The sequence below is a fragment of the Gallinula chloropus genome (genome assembly GCF_964237585.1).
Source record: "Gallinula chloropus genome assembly, chromosome: 25".
NCBI lineage: Eukaryota > Metazoa > Chordata > Aves > Gruiformes > Rallidae > Gallinula > Gallinula chloropus.
Genome location: NC_140110.1, coordinates 3,114,032 through 3,136,315, shown reverse-complemented (window position 1 = coordinate 3,136,315; position 22,284 = coordinate 3,114,032). Strand labels below are relative to the sequence as shown.

At 54.4% G+C, this 22,284-nt stretch overlaps 2 protein-coding genes across 2 annotated transcripts; one reads left to right on the top strand and one right to left on the bottom strand.

Moving 5' to 3' along the window:
• Positions 1-270: 270 nt before the first annotated feature.
• LOC311200839 (olfactory receptor 14A16-like) lies at positions 271-1,245 on the bottom strand (the record flags this gene model as incomplete). The annotated part of the gene is made up of 1 exon (XM_084275144.1): positions 271-1,245. The coding sequence occupies one exon, from the start codon at positions 1,243-1,245 to the stop codon at positions 271-273; it is 975 nt and encodes a 324-aa protein (XP_084131270.1).
• A 12,893-nt stretch (positions 1,246-14,138) lies between these two features.
• LOC311200838 (scavenger receptor cysteine-rich type 1 protein M130-like) lies at positions 14,139-22,284 on the top strand (the record flags this gene model as incomplete). The annotated part of the gene is given in 12 exon segments (XM_084275143.1): positions 14,139-14,157; positions 14,416-14,724; positions 15,816-16,130; positions 16,806-17,003; positions 17,006-17,125; positions 17,209-17,523; positions 17,851-18,165; positions 18,780-19,094; positions 21,045-21,140; positions 21,573-21,656; positions 21,904-22,037; positions 22,273-22,284. Coding segments are annotated over 12 exon segments (2,232 nt in total).

Sequence of the window (22,284 nt, the reverse complement as noted above, 5' to 3'; positions counted from 1 at the left end):
CTCTCCTGGAAGCTCCTGATTCCTTCCAGAAAATCACCCCCTGTAATCAGACCTATCACAGCCTGTAGAGCCAATGGCAGGTTAGTTGGAGTCCATTCACCATCTACGTGAGTGCTGGCCTCTTACAAGGGATATCCAAGCCACACCTCAGTCCACAGAGAACATGGAACTCTGCTCTCACCCTACTGCCCATGGAAAAACAAGCATAGCAACAGTTTCTTTTGAGTCTGTTCCTTGGGCTTGTTCTTGAGAGAGTCTCTGGCAAAAGACTTAATTATGATACGAGTGATATGCAGAAGACAACAGGCAGTACATGGGATCTGAAAAGCACCAAGTCAGCAGTTTCCACACAGCATCCTTGAGCTCCTGGTTCCTCATGCTGTAGATGAGGGCATTCACTGCTGGAGGCACCACTGAGTACAAGCAAGCCACCACCAAGTCCAGGGATGGGGAGGAGATGGACGTGGGCTTCAGGTAGGCAATCATGCCTGTGCTGATGAACAGGGAGACCATGGCCAGGTGAGGGAGGCAGGTGGAAAAGGCTTTGTGCCGTCCCTGCTGCGAGGGGATCCTCAGCACAGCCCTGAAGATCTGCACATAGGACACCACAATGAACACAAAACACACAAAGAATAAACAGGCACTAAGAACAATAAGACCAGATTCCCTCAGGAGGTCTTCTGGGCTGGAGAGCCTGAGGATCTGTGGAATGTCACAGAAGAACTGGTCCAGTTTATTGCCATGGCAGAGAGATATAGCAAATGTACTGGCTGTGTGCAGCACAGCATAGAGAAACCCACTGGCCCAGGCAGCTGCTGCCATGTGGACACAAGCTCTGCTGCCCAGGAGGGTCCCGTAGTGCAGGGGGTGGCAGATGGCAACGTAGCGGTCATAGGCCATGACTGTGAGAAGGGAAAACTCTGCTGAAAGCAGAAAGTAAAAGAAAAAGACCTGTGAAGCACAGGCTGTGTAGGAGATGGCCGTGGTTCCCCAGAGGGAATTGACCATGGCTTTAGGAACAGTGGTGGAGATGGATCCGAGGTCGAGGAGGGAGAGGTTGAGGAGGAAGAAGTACATGGGGGTGTGGAGGTGGTGGTCACAGGCTATGGTGATGATGATGAGGCCATTGCCCAGGAGAGCAGCCAGGTAGATGCCCAGGAAGAGGCAGAAGTGCAGGAGCTGCAGCTCCCTCGTTTCTGCAAATGCCAGGAGGAGGAACTCAGTGATGCAGCTGCTGTTGGACATTATCTGGTTCTTTGCATGGGGGCATTGTTCTAAAAAGGAGAAGACAGAGGAAAATTAGGACAGACATTTTTAATACACATCCCAGCCCAATCCAAATCCCAAGGCATTTCCTCTCTTTGCTCTGTGCTGGCTGAGAGTGCTTTAAGGAGCAGGACCTCTTCCAGTGTGCTGCCACAGAATCAGCTCTGTCCTGTTGCAATGAGTACATGGGACTGAGTGCTTCACATCTCTGATGATCAGAAAGGATTTCATACACAAATAGAAAATTTCAGTTTCCATTGATTGGAAGAGTGGAAGAGAGGCTCAGCACGTCTTTATGAGGACTTGCTCATAAAGTGTTTCTTTCTGTCCACCATCACATCACACCAGTACTATTTTTAGAGGTAGAAAACCTCTGAGCAGGTGTGGAGCAGCCAGGCAAAAGGGGTCAGCAAGCTGGGGCTCAATGCAGAGACAGGAGAGTTGCGATGCCCATCAGTGCCATTCCCACCTGCCCTGTGCTTTCCCTTTTTCTTCCTCGATGATGACTGTGCACATAAAATCACTCTTTAAAGAAAATGTAACTTTACCCTAATGGAAGCAGGGGAATTCTGTTTCAAAGGGTACATCTATGAACTCTTTTTCCAGCACAGAGGTGGAGTTGTGATGGAGAGGGCAGGAAACAGCCCCTCTCAGAAAAAAGCAAGGGAACCTGAGAGGAGACTGGGAACCCACAAGACGTGGCTCAGCACTCTTTTAGGCACTACAGGAGGGTGATGCCTTTAAAGGGGGGCAGCATTAAATCCCAGTGGGATGGAAAAAGCAGAAAGGCAGGTCTCTTGAAGATGAGATGTCTTAATTGGACAGCCAGCTTATTGCCCAGCAGACATCCACAGTGCAGGACCAAAAGACAACTGCCTGAATGAATCCTGTCTGAGTCCTGTTAGGAGTTTCCTCTCACTCCTTGACCATGGCTCTGCTGTTTGGAGCTCTGTTTGCCAGGAAGTGTTTCTTCTTCCCCACACCTCCTCCCTGTGCTTGCTGACAGACCCCATCCCACCTTCTGAGTGCTCAGGTCTGCCCTGCAGACACCTTCTGAGCACCACACACTGCCCAGGGGCACCTCTCTGTTGGAGAGTTCAAATAAACCCTGAAGAGACCACAGAGGTGATGATGATGCTGTCTGTAGGCTGAGGTGGGTGATGTGACTCTTGGGTTCTTTGAAAAACCTGCTCATCTCTCACTGTAATGCTCATCATCTCCTGTGCAGATCTGGCAGCTCCATCTACCATTCAATCTGAAAGGAGAAGCACTGACCCCAGAAAGCACCTTTGTCCCAAGTAGCCCCTACCTTGATAGTGCCTGTGAAATGTCCCAGGGGAGGCATTTGGACATCTGGAGCTGTGACCAGCCTGGACACACACACACAGCACCCCTATCGATAGCAGAAGGACCCTGGCCTGGCCTAGGAGGAAGTTACTCCTTCCACCCACAGCTTCTCCCTTCAGCACCATGGGGAGCTCCCTGGGCAGACTGACTGCTGACCCTGGAAGGCAGCAGAGTCCCTGCCCCAGCAAACAGCCCCTGGGGTGCAGGGACCCTCCTCTGAAGCAACAGCCCTTGGTACCTCCAGCTACACACTGTGGCTTCACAACTATTCAGAAATTGCCTAAAAAGAGCCCCCTCCTTACAGATCCCTTGAGCTGTGCCAGCTTTAGGAGATGCCTCCAGGACTCACACCTGCACTGCCCTGCACCCTGAGCCTTACTGTGTCAGAGGCTGCAAAGCTTCCTCTTCTGTTGAGCTCTCAGTCATCCTCCCAGTCCTGACAGCCTTTAAGGTCTTATTCTGCCTTGCTCATCTCCCTGAGGTACCCTGGGGGTGACCTTCTCCCTGCTGCTCTTTGCAGAAGAGCTGCTCCTTGGCAGAGCTGTCTGCAGAGCAGCCTGCTGCCAAGAGCTCCTTCCATCCCAGGAGCCTGGAGCAGCTCAGCAGCAGAGGATCAGCCCAAGGCATGTTAATGACCCCTCTGGTGGGTTTGAGGCTGAGTCCATGCACTTCAAACCCTGAGGGGAAGCTGATGAAACTTCAGCAGGAATTAAAGTCATGCAGACTCCAACGTCTCTTGGAGCAGTAATGGGTACCCTGAGGGCCATCACTGACAGAGCAACACTGGGGCTGGTTAGAGTGGGAGACAGGAGGCCGTGATGACAGGTAGGCAAAGGCAATGTCAAGGTGGCTCTGACGCTGGGTAACCCTGCCCCCAGCCCCTGGGAAGGGCTGTCCTGTCCCACCCACACAGCTCAGGGCTCTTCCTCAGATCCAGCCTCAACTACAAAGGTTTCTCTTGGTTCCATTCTTTCCTTCTCGTGCTGCTTCCCAACATTGAGTAAAACGTCACCACCTCTGACACCACACTTCATCCATCTCCAGATGAGCTGGGTGGCCATGCTTTTGAGGTGCAGACGAGTATGCTGGTAGCCTTGTTCATGGTGAGTGTGCACCACTGGTGTGTGTGGTCCTTCTCCGAGGTGTTACTGCTCAGCCAGTCAGGTGAAGGCCTGCCTTGAGGAATGAGGTTCTTCTTCCTTCTTCAGCAGGACTGGCCATTTCTCCTTGTGACCTTCCAGAGGTTCGTGTTGGCCAGAATGGAATAGTTTCTGAGGTTTCCCTGGAATGAATCTCCATTTGGTCAGCTGTTAATGCCTGTTTCAGGTAGTTTCCTCTGATGGTGGTGTCTGTCACCAGACAACAGCATGAGGAGTTTGTAGAATCAGAGGATCATTAAGGTTGGAAAAGACCTTCAAGATATCATCAAGTCCCCTTGTCAGACCTGCCCCAACACAACCAGCAAACCATCTCCCAAAACTCCACATCTACCTGTTTGTTGAACAGCCCCAGGTACCTCGATTCCCCCACCTACCTGGGCAGCCTCTTCAAGGGCTTCACCACTCTTTTTTGGTGAAGACGTTTTTCCTAATACCCAACCTGAACCTCCCCTGGATTAACTTGAGACCACTTCCTCTTGTCCTGTCACTAGCTTTTAGGGAGAAGAGGCCAGTACCCACCTGTTGCCTTTGTTAGGCGCGGCGACCTGGTTCAGGAATGGCAACGGCGCCACACTCTGGCTGCTCGGTCCATCAGCTCACAGACACCAATGTGGTGGACGGCAAATGGCGTTTATTAGCGAGGGGCACAGTGTTATATAGCCTAGGGCTACGATGCCACTTCCATCTGCATACATCACTGGCTACCTACTATTGGTTACCTGAGGATGGGGGGGGTCCTACCTTTCCGTACAGCCCGAAATCTTCCGACCCCAAGGCCCCATCTACCGACATTTCCCCCCTCCCTGTGCTCACTAAAACTACTCACAGTGCAAAGTGCAAGACTGACACACAATACTGATATATAAAAAGGTGATAGCTTATAACAGTGTTGGACTACAGTAGTGACAATATATAATAGTGATAATACATAATAGTGATAATAATAGTGATAATATGTTAGTAATAATATATAATAGTGATAAGTTATAATATTGATAACTTATAATAGTGATAGCTTATAATGTTAGTAGCATAAGGCACATTGAGTGACTGATAAGTCAGAAGTAGCTTAGACAGTAGGGTATACTAGGGACAACTGCAGAACAGTAGGGGTAGTGCTCAGTGGCTACATTCTTAAAGCATCTGTCTGTTTTCTACAAAGAGAATGTTAACCCTCTCTAGCCGACTCTTGACGAATGCTGTGAGCTTGTTCAGTGCACAGGGTCTGAAAATCAGTGCTATTATGATCATTACAACTGGTCCCAACTAAGTAGATATTAAGGTGGTTAGCCATGGCGAGTAACTAAACCACGATCCCAGCCATCCTCCTTGGGCCTCTCTTTCCTTTTTTCTCTGAGCTAACCTTTCTCTCAGTTGAGCCATCGAATCCCTGACTAATCCAGTGTGGTCAACATAAAAGCAGCATTCCTCTTTCAAGGCGGCACAAAGGCCTCCTTGTTGCATGACCAGGAGGTCTAATCCTCGTCTGTTCTGCAAGACAACCTCTGAGAGTGAAGAGACAGATTGTTCTAGATGGGTCATAGATTGCTCGAGTCTTTGCAGATCTTCATCGATGGCAGTTTGTAGTCGAGCCAGGTCTTGGTGATGGTTCAGCATAGCAGTCGCTCCCGTAGCTGTGCCAGCTATTCCCAGGCCAAGCAGTGTTGCTATTGTCAGTGCTGTCAGTATTTCTCTCTTTTGGATCCTGTTGTCTGCATCTCCCCAGTAATGGCTCATTTCTTCATCCGTATGATATTGGACCCTGGGAACAATCAAAATTTGTGCACAAAAGTCAGTTGTAGGGTTGAAACGCTCAAGGGACACACAGGGGGTTAGCCCTGTCTGATGACAGATCCACATCCCTGATGCGGATGGAACTGCCCATTTATGGGTTCTATCAATTGCAACAGTTTCTGCACAGACTGCGCTGTTCCAGCTCGCTAAGGTGGCATTGCCAAAACATATGCCTTGGCCTTTAACCTGGTCCAAAGTGATTCCTCTCCGTGGTGTATCCCACTTGCACTGAGTTGGGTTATCTTTCCATGAGTAGCTAAAAGGAGTGTTGAGGGCAATACCCTCATAGTAAGGGGGATAAGCATCATAACACAGCCAACATGCATTGGTAAGATTGGGGTTGGATCGATTCAGTGATCGGAAAGTATCATCCAACACACCTAAGAATGATTTGCCAGCTGAAAGGTGAGAGTCTGGGATTGAATTGCCTAAGGGAACCTTTCGTTCAGCTGGTAGGGGACTGGTTGGGGCCGAAGTAGGAACTGTCAAGTTGTCTTTTCCTTGTCGGTTATTGCTTTTGATCCCGACATTGGGACCGATTGCTGAGGTGGTTCTCAACTCCTTTCTTTTAATAAAAAATAGTCCCCCACTATTAATGCCACCTTCCCAGTACCTAAAGCCCCAGGTTTTGCCAGCAGTCCATCCCCAGTCATTCTCATTTGTTACATTTAGCATAAAATATCTACATAACTCTCCCTCCTTAGGTCTTTTTACACTCGGAGCCCTCCAAGATCTCTCCACTATTAGTTTTCTGTACCTAATGCAATTGTAAGGTCCCAGTTGCATTCTGAGGTACCTGTCTGGTCCTGCTGCTGCTGTCCAGTCAGAGGCTATGGTCTCGCATCCCCAAGTAGGACAATAGAATTGACTAGGGGACTAGCACTGAGGTCTGCCTGGATTAAAGCTGGGACATACCTTGTACCTTGCATCCCACAGACAAGGGTCCACTGGGACTAAGCTACAGAGATGCACATTAAAGCTAGGAGGGCCTGAGGTAACGATTTTCTGGAGCATTTTCTGATCCTCCCATCTTCCTAACACCCATTCCCACGGTCGATGTTCGTACAAACCAGTAGACGGTACGACAAACCCTAAAAGTAAAATCACCCAGAGGCATTGTGGCCCTTTGCCAGGGGGGTTTGTCTCACCATCCTTTGGATTCTGCCGGCGTGGAACCTCCAGGGGCAGACAGGGTGTTTGCTGACTTGTTGTCCTCCTCAGCCACCAGGGTGCACGGGTCACAAAGGCGCCCGATGATCTGGTCCTTTTTGCTTTTGATGGAGAGAATTCGGCTTTTAATTTGATCAATTGTGAGCCACTCGCCTTGGCTGGTATTCGACTCGGAGCCGGAACTCGACTGACTGGCCACTTCTGGTTTTCCATTCCTTTTTGTTGGGCTCTGACCCAGATTTGTGTGTGGGTCTTTGTTCCCTCCCCCTCTACCTGCCCCTCCTCCTCGGTGGGTTCTGATTGGCTCTCCCCCTGTCGCTCATGTTCCTGTCCCTTCCTTCTCTATCTCTAACACCCTTCCCTTTCACGTCAGCTCGCCAGCTCTGGAATTTCCTCCCTGTTCGCACCAAAAGTATTTTTGCCCCGACCTTCTTCTCCGCTCTCGGCGCCATCTTTGGGCATATAGGGAGGTGGCTCCGAGCAGCTTCCTGAGATTCTGATTTCTTAGTGGCAGCCCTGGCCTCCTCGGCTAGCCCTCCCCAGCAAGATTTCGCTCGCTCCTGCCCCTCCGTAAAAGGTTTTGCCCGATCGGACCCTCCGTAAGTGGGTCGGGGTTCGGGGATGGAGGAGGCTTATCACCCTCTCAATCTTTGGGCTCAGCAGGCTTATCACTGTCTGGGGGCTGCAACGTTTGTGTGGCCGCCCCGATTCCCAATTTTGGGGTGACCAACAAACATTCTTTCGCCGCCCTCCAAGTCTCCTGCTCTTGTATCGTCTTCCAGAGTGCCTGCATGACCCTCCCCCACGATATAAGGTTTTTCCCACTACCTGAGGACATAGTTTCCTCGGCCAAAGCTTTAGTACATTTATCCCACACCTCAGGGTGGAGAATATCAACCGGCTGGTCAATGACCCCGATTTCTAAAAGTCTCACAACAGCGAGAGTAAAATCTTTAGGCTTACACTCAATACCCCACTGCTTATGCAATTCCAATACGACCTTCACAAGGGCTTCCATCCTCCTTGTTGGTCCGGGACCGTCCTCCCCGCCGGGCTGGTCCCACCGCTCCAGCCACCATTCACCCCAATCCAGGCGAATTTCCCGGGTTTCGGCGCCACTTGTTGCCTTTATTAGGCGTGGCGACCTGGCTCAGGAATGGCAACGGCGCCACACTTTGGCAGCACGGTCCATCAGCTCACAGACACCAATGTGGGGGACGGCAAATGGCGTTTATTAGGAAGGGGCACAGTGTTTTATAGCCTAGGGCTACGATGTCACTTCCGTCCGCTTACATCACTGGCTACCTACTATTGGTTACCTGAGAAGGGGGGGGGTCCCTACCTTTCCGTACAGCCTGAAATCTTCCGACCACAAGGCCATATCAACCGACACCAGACACACCCTGCTCCAGAGGCACGTTTTCCATTGCAACACCCCCATTACAGAGGCAGTCTGTCCTTTAGTGCACCCCGGTACCGAGGCAAGGGGTGCTAGACACACCCTGTACAGAGGCAGGCTGTCCATTCTGACACACCCAGTACAGAGGTAAATGGTCCCTTATGACACCCCCAGTAGAGAGGCAGGCAGTGCGTTGAGACACCCCCAGTGCAGAGGAAGGGTTTCCACTACCACACACCCCGTACAGAGGCACCTGGTGCAAGACAACCTTGGTATAGAGGCAGGTTGTCCTTTAGAGCACCCTGGTACAGAGGCACGGGGTGCCAGGCTCCACGGACAGAGGCAGGTTGTTCATTGTGACATCCATGGCACACAGGGAGGTTGTCCATTAGGACAGAGGAAGGCTTCCTATTCTGGCATCTCATGTACATGGCTACGGGGTTGCAGACACACTTCTTCCACAGGGAGGCTGTCCGTTACCACACACACGGTACAGACACACAGGGTGCAAGATACCCCTGGTATAAGGGCAGGCTGTCCTTTACAGCACCCTGGTACAGAGGCAAGGGGTGCTAGACACACCCTGTACAGAGGCAGGCTGTCCATTACGAAACCAGTGGCAGAGAACCAGGCTGTCCATTGTGACACCCCTGGTACAGTGGCAGGCTGTCCATTGCCACATCCCCATACACAGGGATGCTCTCCATTATGACATCCCCAGTAGAGAGGCAGGTTGTCCTTTGTAGCTCCCTGGTACAGAGGCACAGGGTGTGACACTACCCGGACAGAGGCAGGTTGTTTATTGTGACATCCCCAGTACAGAGGCAGGTTGTTGATTCTGACATCCCCAGTACAGAGGCAGGTTGTTCATTGTGACATCCATGGCACACAGGAAGGTTGTCCATCATGACAGAGGAAGGCTTCCTATTCTGGCATCTCATGTACATGGCTGTGGGGTTGCAGACAAACTTCTTCCACAGGTAGGCTGTCCGTTACCACACACACAGTACAGACACACAGGGTGCAAGATAGCCCTGGTATAAGGGCAGGCTGTCCTTTACAGCACCCTGGTACAGAGGCATGGGGTGCCAGGCACACCCTGTACAGAGTCAAGCTTTCCATCACGACACCCCTGTTACATGGGCAGGCTGTCCATTACCACCCAGCCTGTGCAGACACACAGGGTGCAAGAAACCCCCGATACAGAGGCAGGTTGTCCTTTCCAGCACCCCAGTAGAGAGACAAACAGGGCTAGACACACCCTGTACAGAGGCAGGCTGGACTCAAGATACAAAGAGCATCACAAGTGAAGGAAAACCCAGGGCCTCAGCGCCCCACCCCCAACAGAAGTGGTGTACAGGCAGTCACTGACCAACTCTCACCTCCCACTGACTGATGCCCAGCCAGGCTCCCCTTGGAAAGGAAGCCCTGCCCAGTTTTATCTCCAAGCCTGATGTCATGTTGATGGAATAACCCCTTTGGTCAGCTTTGTCCCCTCCCACACCCTTGCCAAGCCCCAGCCACCTCCCTGGGATGGGCAGAGTGAGAACAGAGAAGGCCTTGATGCTGTGCAAGCCCTGCTCAGCAATAGCTAAAGCATCTGTGTGATCTCAGCACTGTTTGGGTCACAGATCTAAAGCACAGCACTGTGCAGACTGCTGGGAGGAAAACCAACTGCGTGCCAGCCCCAGCCAGGCCAAAGATGCTTCTCCACCCCCTCTCTGGGCAGCCTGTTCCAGCCCCTCGCCACTCTCTCTGTAAAAAACTCCCCCCTAATATCCAATCTAAACCTTCCCTCCTTTAGTTTTAATCCATCCCCCTTGTCCTGCCATTACCCACCCTTTAACAAGCTGATTCCCCTCCTGTTCCTCTGCTCCCTTCAGGGACTGGGAGGCTGCAGTGAGGTCCCCCCACAGCCTTCTCTTCTCCAGGCTGACCCAGCCCAGCTCCCTCAGCCTCTCTCTGTAGGGGAGCTGCTCCAGCCCTCTGAGCATCCGAGGGTCCAGGTGCCCCCCCCCCACCTGATGGACCCTGGGGGCCAGCATCCTTCCCTTGTGCCTGCTGGGGACACCAGCAGGTGCTGCAGAGCAGTGGGACCCTGTCCACTTCTCTCTATCCCATTGCTTACAGCTGCACTGCTGCCCCTGGCTCCATGGCAGGGGAGGATGGTGAGCTCTGCAGGGCTTCTCCAGAGGAATTCCCTTGCCCTGGCCATGGCTCTCCAGAGGAAAAGGCCTGAGTGCCTCTGGCACCTGCAGGGATGGGTGGTGGCTGTAATCTCCCGAAGCAGGTTTTCCATCCAGCAGATGGGCTCTAAAGGTGGCTTTGCCAGCAGCAAAGTAGATCCATTAGCCTCTTCCTGCCTTTGTTCTGCCTCCCTCAAGCTGTGCCAGGGAATTCCAGCTGCTCCTGAAGGGCTCCCTCTGAGGAGGTCTTCTAGCTGTCCCTGTGGCAGCTCTGTCTGTGGGACAGGGCAGGCTGCTGCCTTTCATGCTGCCTGGGGACAGGGTGAGTCTGTGTTTCCAGGTGACATCAAAGCTCCATCCACTGGAGCCACACACACACACTCCTCACCCACTGAAGTCCTGCCCACCACAGCCCTGTCTGCCACCCCTTAGCCCAGCACCCTTTGGAGGAAGGCCTTTGGGGTGCTGGTCCCCAGGCATCCCTGTGCCCAGCAGCCCTCAGGCCCTCTCCCTGCCCATGGTGGCCATGCACAGGGCACAGCTGCCTGGCATCCTTGACGTCTCCTTGGCCACCCAGCTCCTAAGGACAAACCTGGTGCTGGACACCTGGTGCTTTTCCTGGGGTGCGAGTCGGCTGATTTCAGCAGCCAGAGCCTGGATGAAAGCCAAGGGGTAAACTGAGTCATAGGTTGGGGTGGGTGGATCCAACAGACCACATTTGAAACCAGGCAGGCTTTGAAATGCAAGTGAGGAGGATCTCCTAGGATGTTGGGGGCTTCCATCCACTTCCCGTCCCCATCTTTCCACTCAGGGGTCTGGGTATCAGGAGAGAAACTGCTCTGATTACTAGAGACAGGCCAGAAAGGCGTTAAGTACCTCAGACCTTTCCACATCCTCAATCACAATGGATCCTCCCCCAAAACCAATCAAGGTGGGAGATTCTCCTTTTCATTAATGTTTTAATAATTTTATTATAATATTTTTAAAATATTATTAATAATAATATAATTTTAAATATTACAATATCTTATTATTATAAAATTTTAAAATATTATAAATAATATTATAATCTCTAAATATAATATTTTTAAATATTATAATATTTAAAATATTATTAATAATATTATAATTTTAAATATTATATTCTTGAATAGAATAATATTTAAAATAATATTAATAATATTATAATTTTAAAATATTATTATTTTAAAATATTATAATCTTTTTAATATTAGCATATTTTAAAACATTAATAATATTATAATTTTAAATATTATAATATTTTATTATTTAAAATATTATTAATAACATTATAATTTTAAATATAATAGTTTTAGATATTATAATATTTAAACATTATTAATAATATTATAATTTTAATATTATATTTTATTATTATAATATTTTAAAATATTATTGATAACATTATATTTTTCAAATTTAATAATATTAATTTACTAATATTATAATTTAAAATATTATAATATTTAAAACATTATTAATAGTATTATAATTTTAAATATTGTATTTTTTTGAATATTACGATATTTAAAATATTATTACTAATATTATAGTTTTTAAATATGATAATATTTTTAATATTATAACATTTAAAAATATTATTAATAATGATAATGCATTAATAATAAATGATAATGTATCAATAACAAAAGGAGGGGCCAGGGAGAATCTCTGACCACAGCTGGGAGCCACACAGAGCTCTGGAGGTCGCACCTGAGCGGTGCTGACAAATCCCCTCTGCTCTGTATCCTGCACTTTGCCTGGGACTGGCTCTAATTCCTTATAAAAGAAGGATCAGCACGTGGAAAGCAGTTAAATCTATGCCAGCTGCTGTGGCACTTGGATCCATACACACAGTCAGTACATTTCTAAGGCAAGGCAGGGGGATGCAAATTACTCCCAGGAAGCCATTTCCATTAACTCCTCCCAGACAGAGCATGCTCAGGGACACCCAGGGGGTCTTCTGGTGGTCTTCAGGGATGAAGGCTGGACGTCTTCTTCTCTCTTTGCAGTTTTCTCCATAGTTTCTCAATCACAGGTACAGCCATATCCTACTGAAATCCAAACCAAATCTACTCTAAACCACTCAAATTCTTTCTATTCTCAAAACAAGCAAATTCTTCTTATATTAAAGTCATATTAATTGTCTCTTAAGCTGAATCTATATCAATTGACTCAGCATTATTGTATTTCATTGAATCAATGGGGACATGGCAGTGGTAGGTGCTGTGACATCACCTTTGCCTGAGGGGTGGATGGGCCAGGAGTGTGCACATGGCTTGTGTGTGACTTTGTGATTTCATTGGTGCTGGAGTAGCTGCCATGCCAAGAGAAGGCACATGGCTTGTGGGCGCCCTTCTGACGTCATCAAAAGCAGAGTTGGGCCTCACCCAAATATGGCTTTCAGGAAGAACCATCATCCCCAGAAGCCTGCACACAGCACCCACCCCCGTGGGACACAGGGACTCGTGAGTGAGGTCACCATCCCTTGGACTGAGGCGCAGAGAGCGGTGGCAGCAGGAGGGTGTGAGGTCACATGGCCGAGGGCAGCCCGTGGCCTTGGGCTGGGTGCAGAGCAGCCCTGTGCATCAGAGGGGCATCCCAGGGCTCAGGAGCTGCAGTGGGGCTGGAGCAGTGGGGCTGGGGCTGTCTCAGGGCACTGCAGGGATGTGCCTGGGCACGGTGCCAGCAGGAAACCACAGGCTGCTGCCCGGGGGGAGCAGGGCGAGCGCTGCGAGGCCACGTGGGCTGTGGTTTGTGCACCTGCAGGCTCCAGCTCCCGCTCTGCCCGGGGGGAATAACGGCCCCTGGGTGACACGCTGAGAGCCAGGGACACGGCTGAGCCCCTGGGCTGCGTGTCTGCTGCCAGGGCAGGGACATGGCCCAGCCCGGGCTCCTCCTGCGAGGGACCCGCCGTGGGGCTCTGCGGGGAGGAAGGGGCCAGCCAGCACTCCTGGGCTGGAGCTCTGCCCCTGGCCAAGGGCTTGTCCCAGCTGCTGCTCCCAGCACAGCGGGGCTGGAGCAGGAGCAGGGGCTGTTTCCCTTCCAGCCTGACACAGACTCGCAGCAGTCCCAGCTCCGTGGCTCCCACAGCTTGGGGCTGCCTGGATATTCTCAGCCTTGGGTTCTTGGATGAGCCCAGCAGAGGAGATGCTCGTTGCTCCCAGTGCCCCCAGCAGGGACTGAGCGGGGACAGACCCATTTCTCCTCCACACCCAGCTTGTCCCTTGACCATCCCCTGCCACAGTGACCGTGACATGCGCAGCGGGACCTCTGTGTCCCTCATATATGGTCATGAACGGAGCTGGAGGAGTTCATTGGAGGGCTGGGCTGTGTCGGAGGGGAGATAGCTCCAGATAATGTCTAAAAAGGTGCTGCTGCTTTGATTGGCTCCTCATGCAGCTGGGTCTGCATCTAAGAGATATATTACCCTTTCATCACTGTCGTCTCTGTGGGTCCCAAGGAGCTGTGACAGGCAGTGAGGTGCTGCAGGGCTGTTCCAGCAAGACAGGAGGCTGAGGCTGGGGATGGAGGGACTCCTGTCCCCTCGGGTGCTGTGGCTGCTCCTCTGGGTTCATCTGTGCAGGGGTAAGTGCAGCATCCTTGTCCACAGACAGGGTCAGCGGGCAGTAGTGGGAACATCGAGGTATCTCTGAGAATGGGGTGTCTTTGGAGGTGCCACTGAGATGAGGGGCAGACAGTGCTCAAGTCAACTGAACTTGAGCCTTTCCCTGTGGGTCTGGGGGCACAGGGCTGTTGCAGGGGGGGTCTGGGCTTGTGGGGAGATTATGCCCTATGAAGATCCGGGCACAGAGTATGGGTGGGAAGGGGAAGGTGGTGGTTGAGTTTGGAGGAGGTGCTGCTGGCTGTGGGGTTGTGAATAACCCAGTGGGGTTAGAGCTGAGCACCTCCAGCATGGTGAAAGCCCTGGGGACAAATGTGAGCCTGACACTGCCCTGAGGACAGCATGGAAGGGTACATCATGCACACTGGTTCCTGGGAAGGAGGAACCTCCAGACCTGTGGTCTAGTGTTCAGTGCTCTCCTGAAGGTTCCCATGTTTGTGCTTGCAGGGGCTGCAGAGGTGAGGCTGGAAAATGGTGGTGGACGCTGTGCTGGAAGAGTGGAGGTGAAACAACAGGGACAGTGGGGGACCGTGTGCGATGACAAATGGGACATGAAAGATGCTGCAGTGGTTTGCAGGCAACTGGGCTGTGGGGATGCTGTTGAAGCTCATGAATATGGACACTTTGGGGAAGGATCTGGCCCCATTTTGAACTATGGTTTTCAGTGTCATGGCACCGAGTCTGCCCTGTCTGACTGCCAAAAAATATCTCAAGCCAAGTGTTATCACTATGAAGATGCTGGAGTGACGTGTTCAGGTAGGGATGCAGCCCATTACTGACTTTTGTGGTCAGGATGGGGGAAGGGGCCTGGCTGTGCCTTCAAGTCAAATAGCGGGTACAGGAGAAGGGCCCTGTGTGGCCAGTCACACTGCTGAGCTGGGATTGTCATTCCTGGCCCCCAAGGAAATTCCAGCCTGACCCCTGATGTGGCTCAGCCCCAAGCTTGGTGGTGCAGAGCAGGTTGTCACAGCCAACAGCCCCCAGGCCCATCACCTTGGGCCCATCACCCATGGGTTGGTTCTTCAGGGCCTGGGGCCCATACCCAGCAGCCCAGGGCCTCCAGAAGAGCAGCAGTTTATCTGAGTGGTGCCTGTGGCTGTTGCTGTGGGAGAACAGCCAGCCCCCAGTGCTGTGCTGATTTCTGGAGAGCAGGCAGGGGCTCTGGTGGGTTTGTGCCATCAGCACCCACTGGGAGCTGCTGGGATGGTTGTGAGGCTCTTTGCCTGTAGCCAGCTGAGACATGGGGTGAGACATGCTCAGGACGTTGCCAAAGGGCTCTGGGAACTCACAGGGGTCTTTGCTTGCTCCAGGGTTTGTGCGGCTGGTTGGAGGGGGCAGCCCCTGCTCAGGACGAGTGGAGATCCATGATGAGAACCAGTGGAAAACTGTCTGTGACTCAGACTTTGGTCCCAAAACCGCTGACGTGGTCTGTGAAGAGCTGCAGTGTGGGGTAGCCCTGTCCATCCCTGGGGCAGCTCATTTTGGAGAAGGTGTTGGTTCCATCTGGGACAGAGAGCTGCAGTGTTTGGGGAATGAATCCTTTCTGGCCTTCTGCCCCACAGGATCCCCCAGGGACCCACCCTGCACCCACGCCAACGATGCCAGTGTCATCTGCACAAGTAAGGACTCAGGGTGGGGTGTTGAATGCTGAGGATGAGCTGGGGGGAGGGAGCAGGATGGGGACAGGACACACAACTGGGTTTGAAGGCAGGAGGGTTGATGTGGTTTTCTGCAGCCCTAAGAGATTGCAGAAGGAGGAGAAGGGAAGGCTGTCCATCTGGACAGTCCTACAGCTGCCATAGGTGAAGAGCACCAATGTCCCTTTTCTCCTCTTCCTCTGTCCCCAGAGTACACAGGGTTCAGGCTGGTGAATGGCAGCACGGCTTGTGATGGGCGGGTGGAGGTCCAGGTGCTGGGGACCTGGGGCACCCTCTGTGACTCCCACTGGGACCTCTTGGACGCCCACGTTCTCTGTCGCCACCTCGGCTGCGGGTTTGCTGAGGCCCTTCCTGGAGGAGGGCGTTTTGGGAGAGGCACCGGCCCCACCTGGAGAGAGTCATTCCACTGCGATGGGACTGAAGCCCAGCTGGGACAGTGCCCAGTGACTGCCCTGGGAGCCTCCCCATGCTCCCACGACAGGGACGCTGCTGTCATTTGCTCAGGTGAGTGCTGGGAAAACAGCCTCTTACCCCCATTGTCCCCTGGGGTGTGACATGGCCACCCAAAGCAAGGGATCCCAAGGCAGCCGCAGGGTGAGCTTCTCCTTGGAGAAACCCTCCCTTCCCCTGGAGTGATCTGGAGAGCTTGATCTGCTCCCACTGAACGCTCTGAGGTGGGAGAGCTGACACTGAACAGGGTCAGACATCTCTGCCCTCCTGGGGCAGGGGTCAGTCTCTTGAGCCACCAGCAGCCTTGGGGTCAAACCAGCTCCCAGTCCCTGATCCCCAGGGGTGCAGAGGGGCAGAGATGTTGGGGTGTCCAGTTTCTCAGCAGTGCCAGGGCAGAGGATGAGCAAGGCTTCTCCTGGCGCTGCCCATCCCCAGGCCATCCCACCATCTGCTGCTCCCTCCTGCAGGAGCTGCCCCTTCTGCCTCAGCAGGGACATGTTGGGGTGTCTGTGCCCCACCAAGAGCAAAGAGAGTGTCTTGCCCAGCAGGGCTCAGTCCCTGGGAAACCAGCCATGAGAATAGCTGCCCCCAAAGCTCAATGTAGAGTGCTGGGGCAGGCAATAGGTCTCAAGGGCTCCATCAGGCTTCCGGAGTCTGGAGAGACACTGCAGGTCTCTGGGCTCTCTGGTGCTGCTGAGGCTGGGCCATGGCTGCTCTCCCCAGGCTCAGACAGCTCCGGGGCCCTGCGGCTGGTGGGTGGAGGCAGCCGGTGTGACGGGCGAGTGGAGATCTTCCAGCGCGGGACCTGGGGCAGAGTCCTGGATGACCAGTGGGACGTGCAGGAGGCCAGCGTGGTGTGCCGGCAGCTGCGGTGTGGAGAGGCAGAGAGAGCCTACAACCCCCCAAAGCCCGAGAGAGGGACGGGTCCTGTGGGCTGCGAGGGGTGCGGTGCGCAGGGCATGAGCCCAACCTGACCCTCTGCAACACCTCCCTGCCCGAGAGCGCGCTGGCAGCTGGGATTGCCGAGGATGTGGGGGTCATTTGCCGGGGTGAGTGGCACTGCAGGGACCCCCGGGCTCTGGGCTGGGTGGGCTCCATCCCCTGACAGCAGCTGGGCTTCTTCCTGCTGCAGGGAGCCGTCGGGTGCGGCTGGTGAACGGGCCCGGGCGCTGTGCAGGCAGAGTGGAGATCTACTACCGGGGCAGCTGGGGGAGCGTCTGCGATGACGGCTGGGACCTGCCCGACGCCGCCGTCGTCTGCCAGCAGCTGGGCTGTGGAGGGGCGGTGGAGGCCGTTGGCTCTGCTGCCTTCGGGGAAGGCGCCGGGCAGGTCTGGCTGGGCAGCGTGAGCTGCTCGGGGGCCGAAGCTGCTCTCTGGGACTGCCCGGCAGGGCCCTGGGGGCAGCCCGACTGCGGGCACAAAGAGGACGCCGGAGTCGTCTGCTCAGGTCTGTGCTGGGAGCTGTGCTGGGAGCCCAGGGACAGGGGAGGTGGGGACAAGGGGAGAGCCGGTAATGGCTGAGTCTGTCCCTGGCTGCTGCTGAGCCCCTGCCCGAGCCCATGCTGGGGATACCCATGCACAGGTCCTCTCTGTCCCACATGGCGTCTCTGGGGAGTTTTCCCCAAGGGTTAGTGGGGAGGAGACATTTGTCAGTCTGTCAGGGGCTGCCAGGGCAACTGTCTGGCCATGCATTTTCCTTGTCTGGGGGCTTCAGGGGCACCCCTGATCCTACAGCCCTGCACCATCCTGTTCCCTTTGGTCTCTCTCCTCCCAGAGTTTGTGGCCCTGAGGCTGGAGAAGAACGACAGCTGCTCCGGGCGCCTGCAGGTTTTCTATAACGGGACCTGGGGCAGCGTTTGCTCCAACTCAATGACTCTCCAAACGGTGTCTCTGGCGTGCAAGGAGCTGGGCTGTGGGGATGCAGTATCCTTGGATCCATTCCTGACTTATGGAACGCTGCCTGGCCGTGCCTGGGTGGATCGTGTGGAGTGTGGGAAGAGTCACAGCTCCTTCTGGCAGTGTCCCTCCACTCCCTGGCACCCACAGTCCTGCACTGACCTGCGTGATGAGACCCACATCACCTGCAAGGGTAACTCTGAGCCACCTGGGCACCAGCATCCCCAGATTCTTCTCCCTTCTGGGCACTGCCAGACACAGACAGAGCCCATAGGGGCTTTTCCTTTCCATGCCAGACCCTTCTGCTGCTGGTGGTGGCACAAAGGAGCCTTCAGCTCTCAGACCCCACACATTCAGCAGCAGTGGGCAGCCAGGCTGCCAGCAGAGCCTGGGGGAGGCAGAGGTGTCTGCAGGAGAGGTCTCAACAGAGACCCATCAGGGCTCCAAACAGTGTCCCCCATCCTGCCCTCTGTGAACCAGGCTCCCTTGGGGGCTGAGCAGTCAGGGTCCCCCACATTGCCGGGTGTGTCCCCTGAGTGACCGGGGTTCAGCTGCTCCCTTGAGCAAGGTGGCACAGGGATGCACAGGCAGAACTCAGCCCCGCTCTCTGCCACACGACCCCCCTGCTGCAGCCCCTCACCACGGCATTTCCTTCTACAGACAGAGAGACAGGAAAGGCCCCAGCCCTGGATCCCACGTGCCCAAACTCCAGGAGCTGCACAGGTAGCTGCTCCTCTGCAGGCCTCTCTCCCCTGGCAGGGCTCTGCCTGCTGCCCTGGAGCCCTGAGTGGTCTCTGCCCTCTCCAGACAGGGAGAAGATCCGTGCGGTGGGAGGCGAGAGCGGGTGCTCGGGCAGAGTGGAGGTCTGGCACCGCGGCTCCTGGGGGACGGTGTGCGACGACTCCTGGGACATGCTGGACGCGGCGGTGGCGTGCCGGCAGCTGGGCTGTGGCCCCGCAGGGTCTGCCCTGGGCGAGGCGGCGTTTGGGAAGGGGACGGGCCCCATCTGGCTGGAGCAGGTGGAGTGCCGGGGCACAGAGCCGTCTCTGCAGCACTGCTGGGCCCGGCCCGGGGACAGCGGCGCCTGCCGGCATAAGGAGGACGCTGCCGTCAACTGCTCGGGTGAGCATCTCCCGGGGGCTGCACTGTCCTGCCCGTGGCCCCGAGCAGGGCCCTGGGCTCCTGCCTGGCCACCCCTGAAGGAGCAGCCCCACAGGAGGGCCAGTGTGTTGGGATGTGCCAGGGAGGTCAGAGAGGAGGCTCCCCGGGACCTGCACACCCAGCCCCTCAGCACGTCTCCTCCTCCTCCTCTGCAGCTGTTTTTCAGGGTTCTATACTGGTTTGAGGGGTGCTATACTGGTTTTGGGATGTTCGTACTGGTCTGGGTGGTACATTCTGGTTTTCAGGGGGGTCTATACTGGTTTGAGGGTATTCTGTACTGGTTTTATTGGGGGTTCATACTGGTTTGAGGGGATTCGCTACTGGTTTGGGGTTCTATACTGGTTTTGGCAGTCCATACTGGTTTAGGGGAATTTATACTGGTTTGTGAGGTTTTATACTGGTCTTAGTAGTTCTATACTGGTTTCTGGGGTTTCATACATGTTTTGGTGTTTTTACTGGTTTTAGGGCATCTATACTGTGTTTGGGTAGTTCTGTACTGGTTTGGAGGGTTCATACTAGTTTCGGGGGGTATATAACGGTTTTTTGGGGGGTTCGTACTGGTTTGAGGGTGGGTGCATACTGGTTGGGAGAGGCCCATGGCAGTCCCACCAGTATTTCCAGTAACCACCCCACCAGTATCCCCAGTAACCAGCCCCTCAGTATTCCCATTACCCAGCACAGCAGTATCCCAGTTAACCCACAGCTCTCCTTCTCCTCCTCTGCAGCTGCACCCAGGACCACAACACCAACCCCCCGAGCAGGTAACCTGCCCTGTGTGTCAGCGCCGGCTCTTCCCAGGGCCGGGCTGTGACCCACAGCCAGGGGGAAGGGGCTCCTTGCCAGGGAAGGACTTACCGAGGTGGGATGTCAGTCCCCAGAAGGGTGGGACCTTCCCCATCACTCCCCCCTGGGGTCCCTTACCCCAGTGTCATGGGGTCAGGACTGCGGTGTCACAGCCCCCCACCTCTCCCAGCCCTGGGGCTGCTATTTCTGGCTTCCTGCCTGTGCAGATGCCACCCGGGACCGTCTGACCAGCAGCAGGAGAGAGTCCTTGCTTGTCATCATCTGCATCCTCCTGGGAGCCCTTCTCTGCTTGCTCCTGGCCCTCCTGGCTGGGCAAGCGTGGAGCGCCAGGGCTGGGCGCAGAGGTGGGTTTGTTCTCCACGGTCCCAGGTGAAGATGGGTGTTGGCAAGGCCAGGGGTGCTGTGGGGTGTCAGTGAGTGGTACAGGCAGAGCTGGGGGACAAGAGTGTGTGCTGCCCTCATTCCCATGTGTCACCCCATTGACTGCCTGACCACGGGCAACCAGCAGGAAGGGGGAGAGAGAGTCCAGACATGGGGGGAGTTAGGGATGGGGCCGGGAGAGAAATGGCACGGCTGGGCTGGGGAGATGAGATAAAGGGGGATAGATGAGGATGTGCCACTGGCAGTGCTCTGGGGAGATGGGGAGGGGGCTCTGGGAGTGTGAGATGCTGGGAGAATCATTGGGTAGCAGCTCCCATACTTTCAGCATCAGAACCCCTGGCTGTTTCTCCACCAAACCCTTACCTCCCCCCAGCCGGGCAGGGGCTGTGTAATGGATCCACTGGGCAGAGAGTGGACAGCTCCAGGGGAGAGGAAAGGCAGGAGCTGCTCCAAGCTCAGCACCAGGAACAGGATCCAAGGTCCAGAGGGGCACAAGGGCTGTCTCTGAGGGAGGGTGTGAGGGTGTTGCTGCCCCTGACCATCTCCAAGGGGACTTTACCCTTCCTGAGGAAGTGGCAGGAGTGAAAGGACAGCACAGTGGGGCTGTGCTGTGGGACAGCCCTGGGCTGAGCCAGGGGAACAGGGCTGGGGGAGCAGATCAGGATCCATCCCTTCCCTGCCCATCCCTGAGCCACATCCCTGAGCCAGCCCTGCCTCTGTCTGCAGCCTCTGAGCGAGCCTGGGAGCCCTTCCCTGAGGCCCTGTACGAGGAGATCGGGTACAGCCCAGCATTGGAGAAGCAGCCAAGGTTCAGCATGTCAGGTGGGTGTGGGTCCCTCATGGGGGCCATATCTCTAAGGCTCTTTCCCCTGGCCCCCACCTAAGACTGACCCCCTGCAGCCCCCTGGCCCAAGGTCCCTGCAGCACTGGGGCTGTGGGTTCTGTGGGGAGAGCAGCCAGGTCTTGTTGTTGGAGAAGAGCTTCATCCTCACCAGCTCATCCTGTCCCAGACAGTGGACAGCCCCTCACTGCATGTCTCTACATCCCATTGTCAGCTGAGGGGTGAGGGAAGGGGCTGTCCCGGGGCAGCTCTGGGAGCCCCTGTGAGTTGGGGTTTTTCCCAGGAGAGCAAGAGAACTCCTGAGCCCTTGTCCAATGCAGCCCTGGCTCGGTGGGTCCCCTGTCCCCAGCAGCACTGAGCACAAGCTGGGTCAGCAGAACTCACCCCATAAAACTTCCATCACTTCTCTCCAGGCTCCTACTCAGAGGGGTCCCTGGGCAAGATGCAGACCCACTATGAGGACATTGAGGAGGAGGATGGTCCAGGATCAGCACCAGGTAACGGGGGGCAGGAAGGGGTGGATCATTCCTCCCTGCACACTGGTGATGGACACCAGTGTCACCGTGAGCAGCAGGGGAGGAAATGGGCAGGGATCTCCTCTGGTGCTGCCAAGTCCAGTGTCTAAGGCCCATGTCCCTGCCCTTCCTCCCTGCCCATGTCTAAGGCCCTTCCTCTGCTCCACAGGATGTGTCTTCTCACTGTCAGCATCCCCCCTCCCCTTTCAGACATGCCTGTCCTGCCCAGAGGTGACCCAGCAGATGGCTATGATGATGCCAGGGAGGTTTCTGACCCTGAGGAGGATCCAGTGTCTGGGCAAGGAGACTGGGAAATGCCCAGGGCACCAGAGGATGGAGCTGGTCCCAGGGATGCACCTGGAGGTGAGAGGGACAGACAGCACTGTGGGTTCCTGGGGTGCCAGATGAATTGCTGCCATATTGAGACCCCACAGTCTGGCAATAGACTAACGTGCCCCAGGAGTTTTCTGGGGGGGACCCTTGGTGGAAGAGGGAGGTAAACATTTCTCCACTGGTGAGAAGGGAGGAAAGGTGATGTACAGGTCAGGACGGGCACCTCATGGGACGATCACTCAGTGGGCTGCCTTGCTGTTTGCAGGGACACACCTGA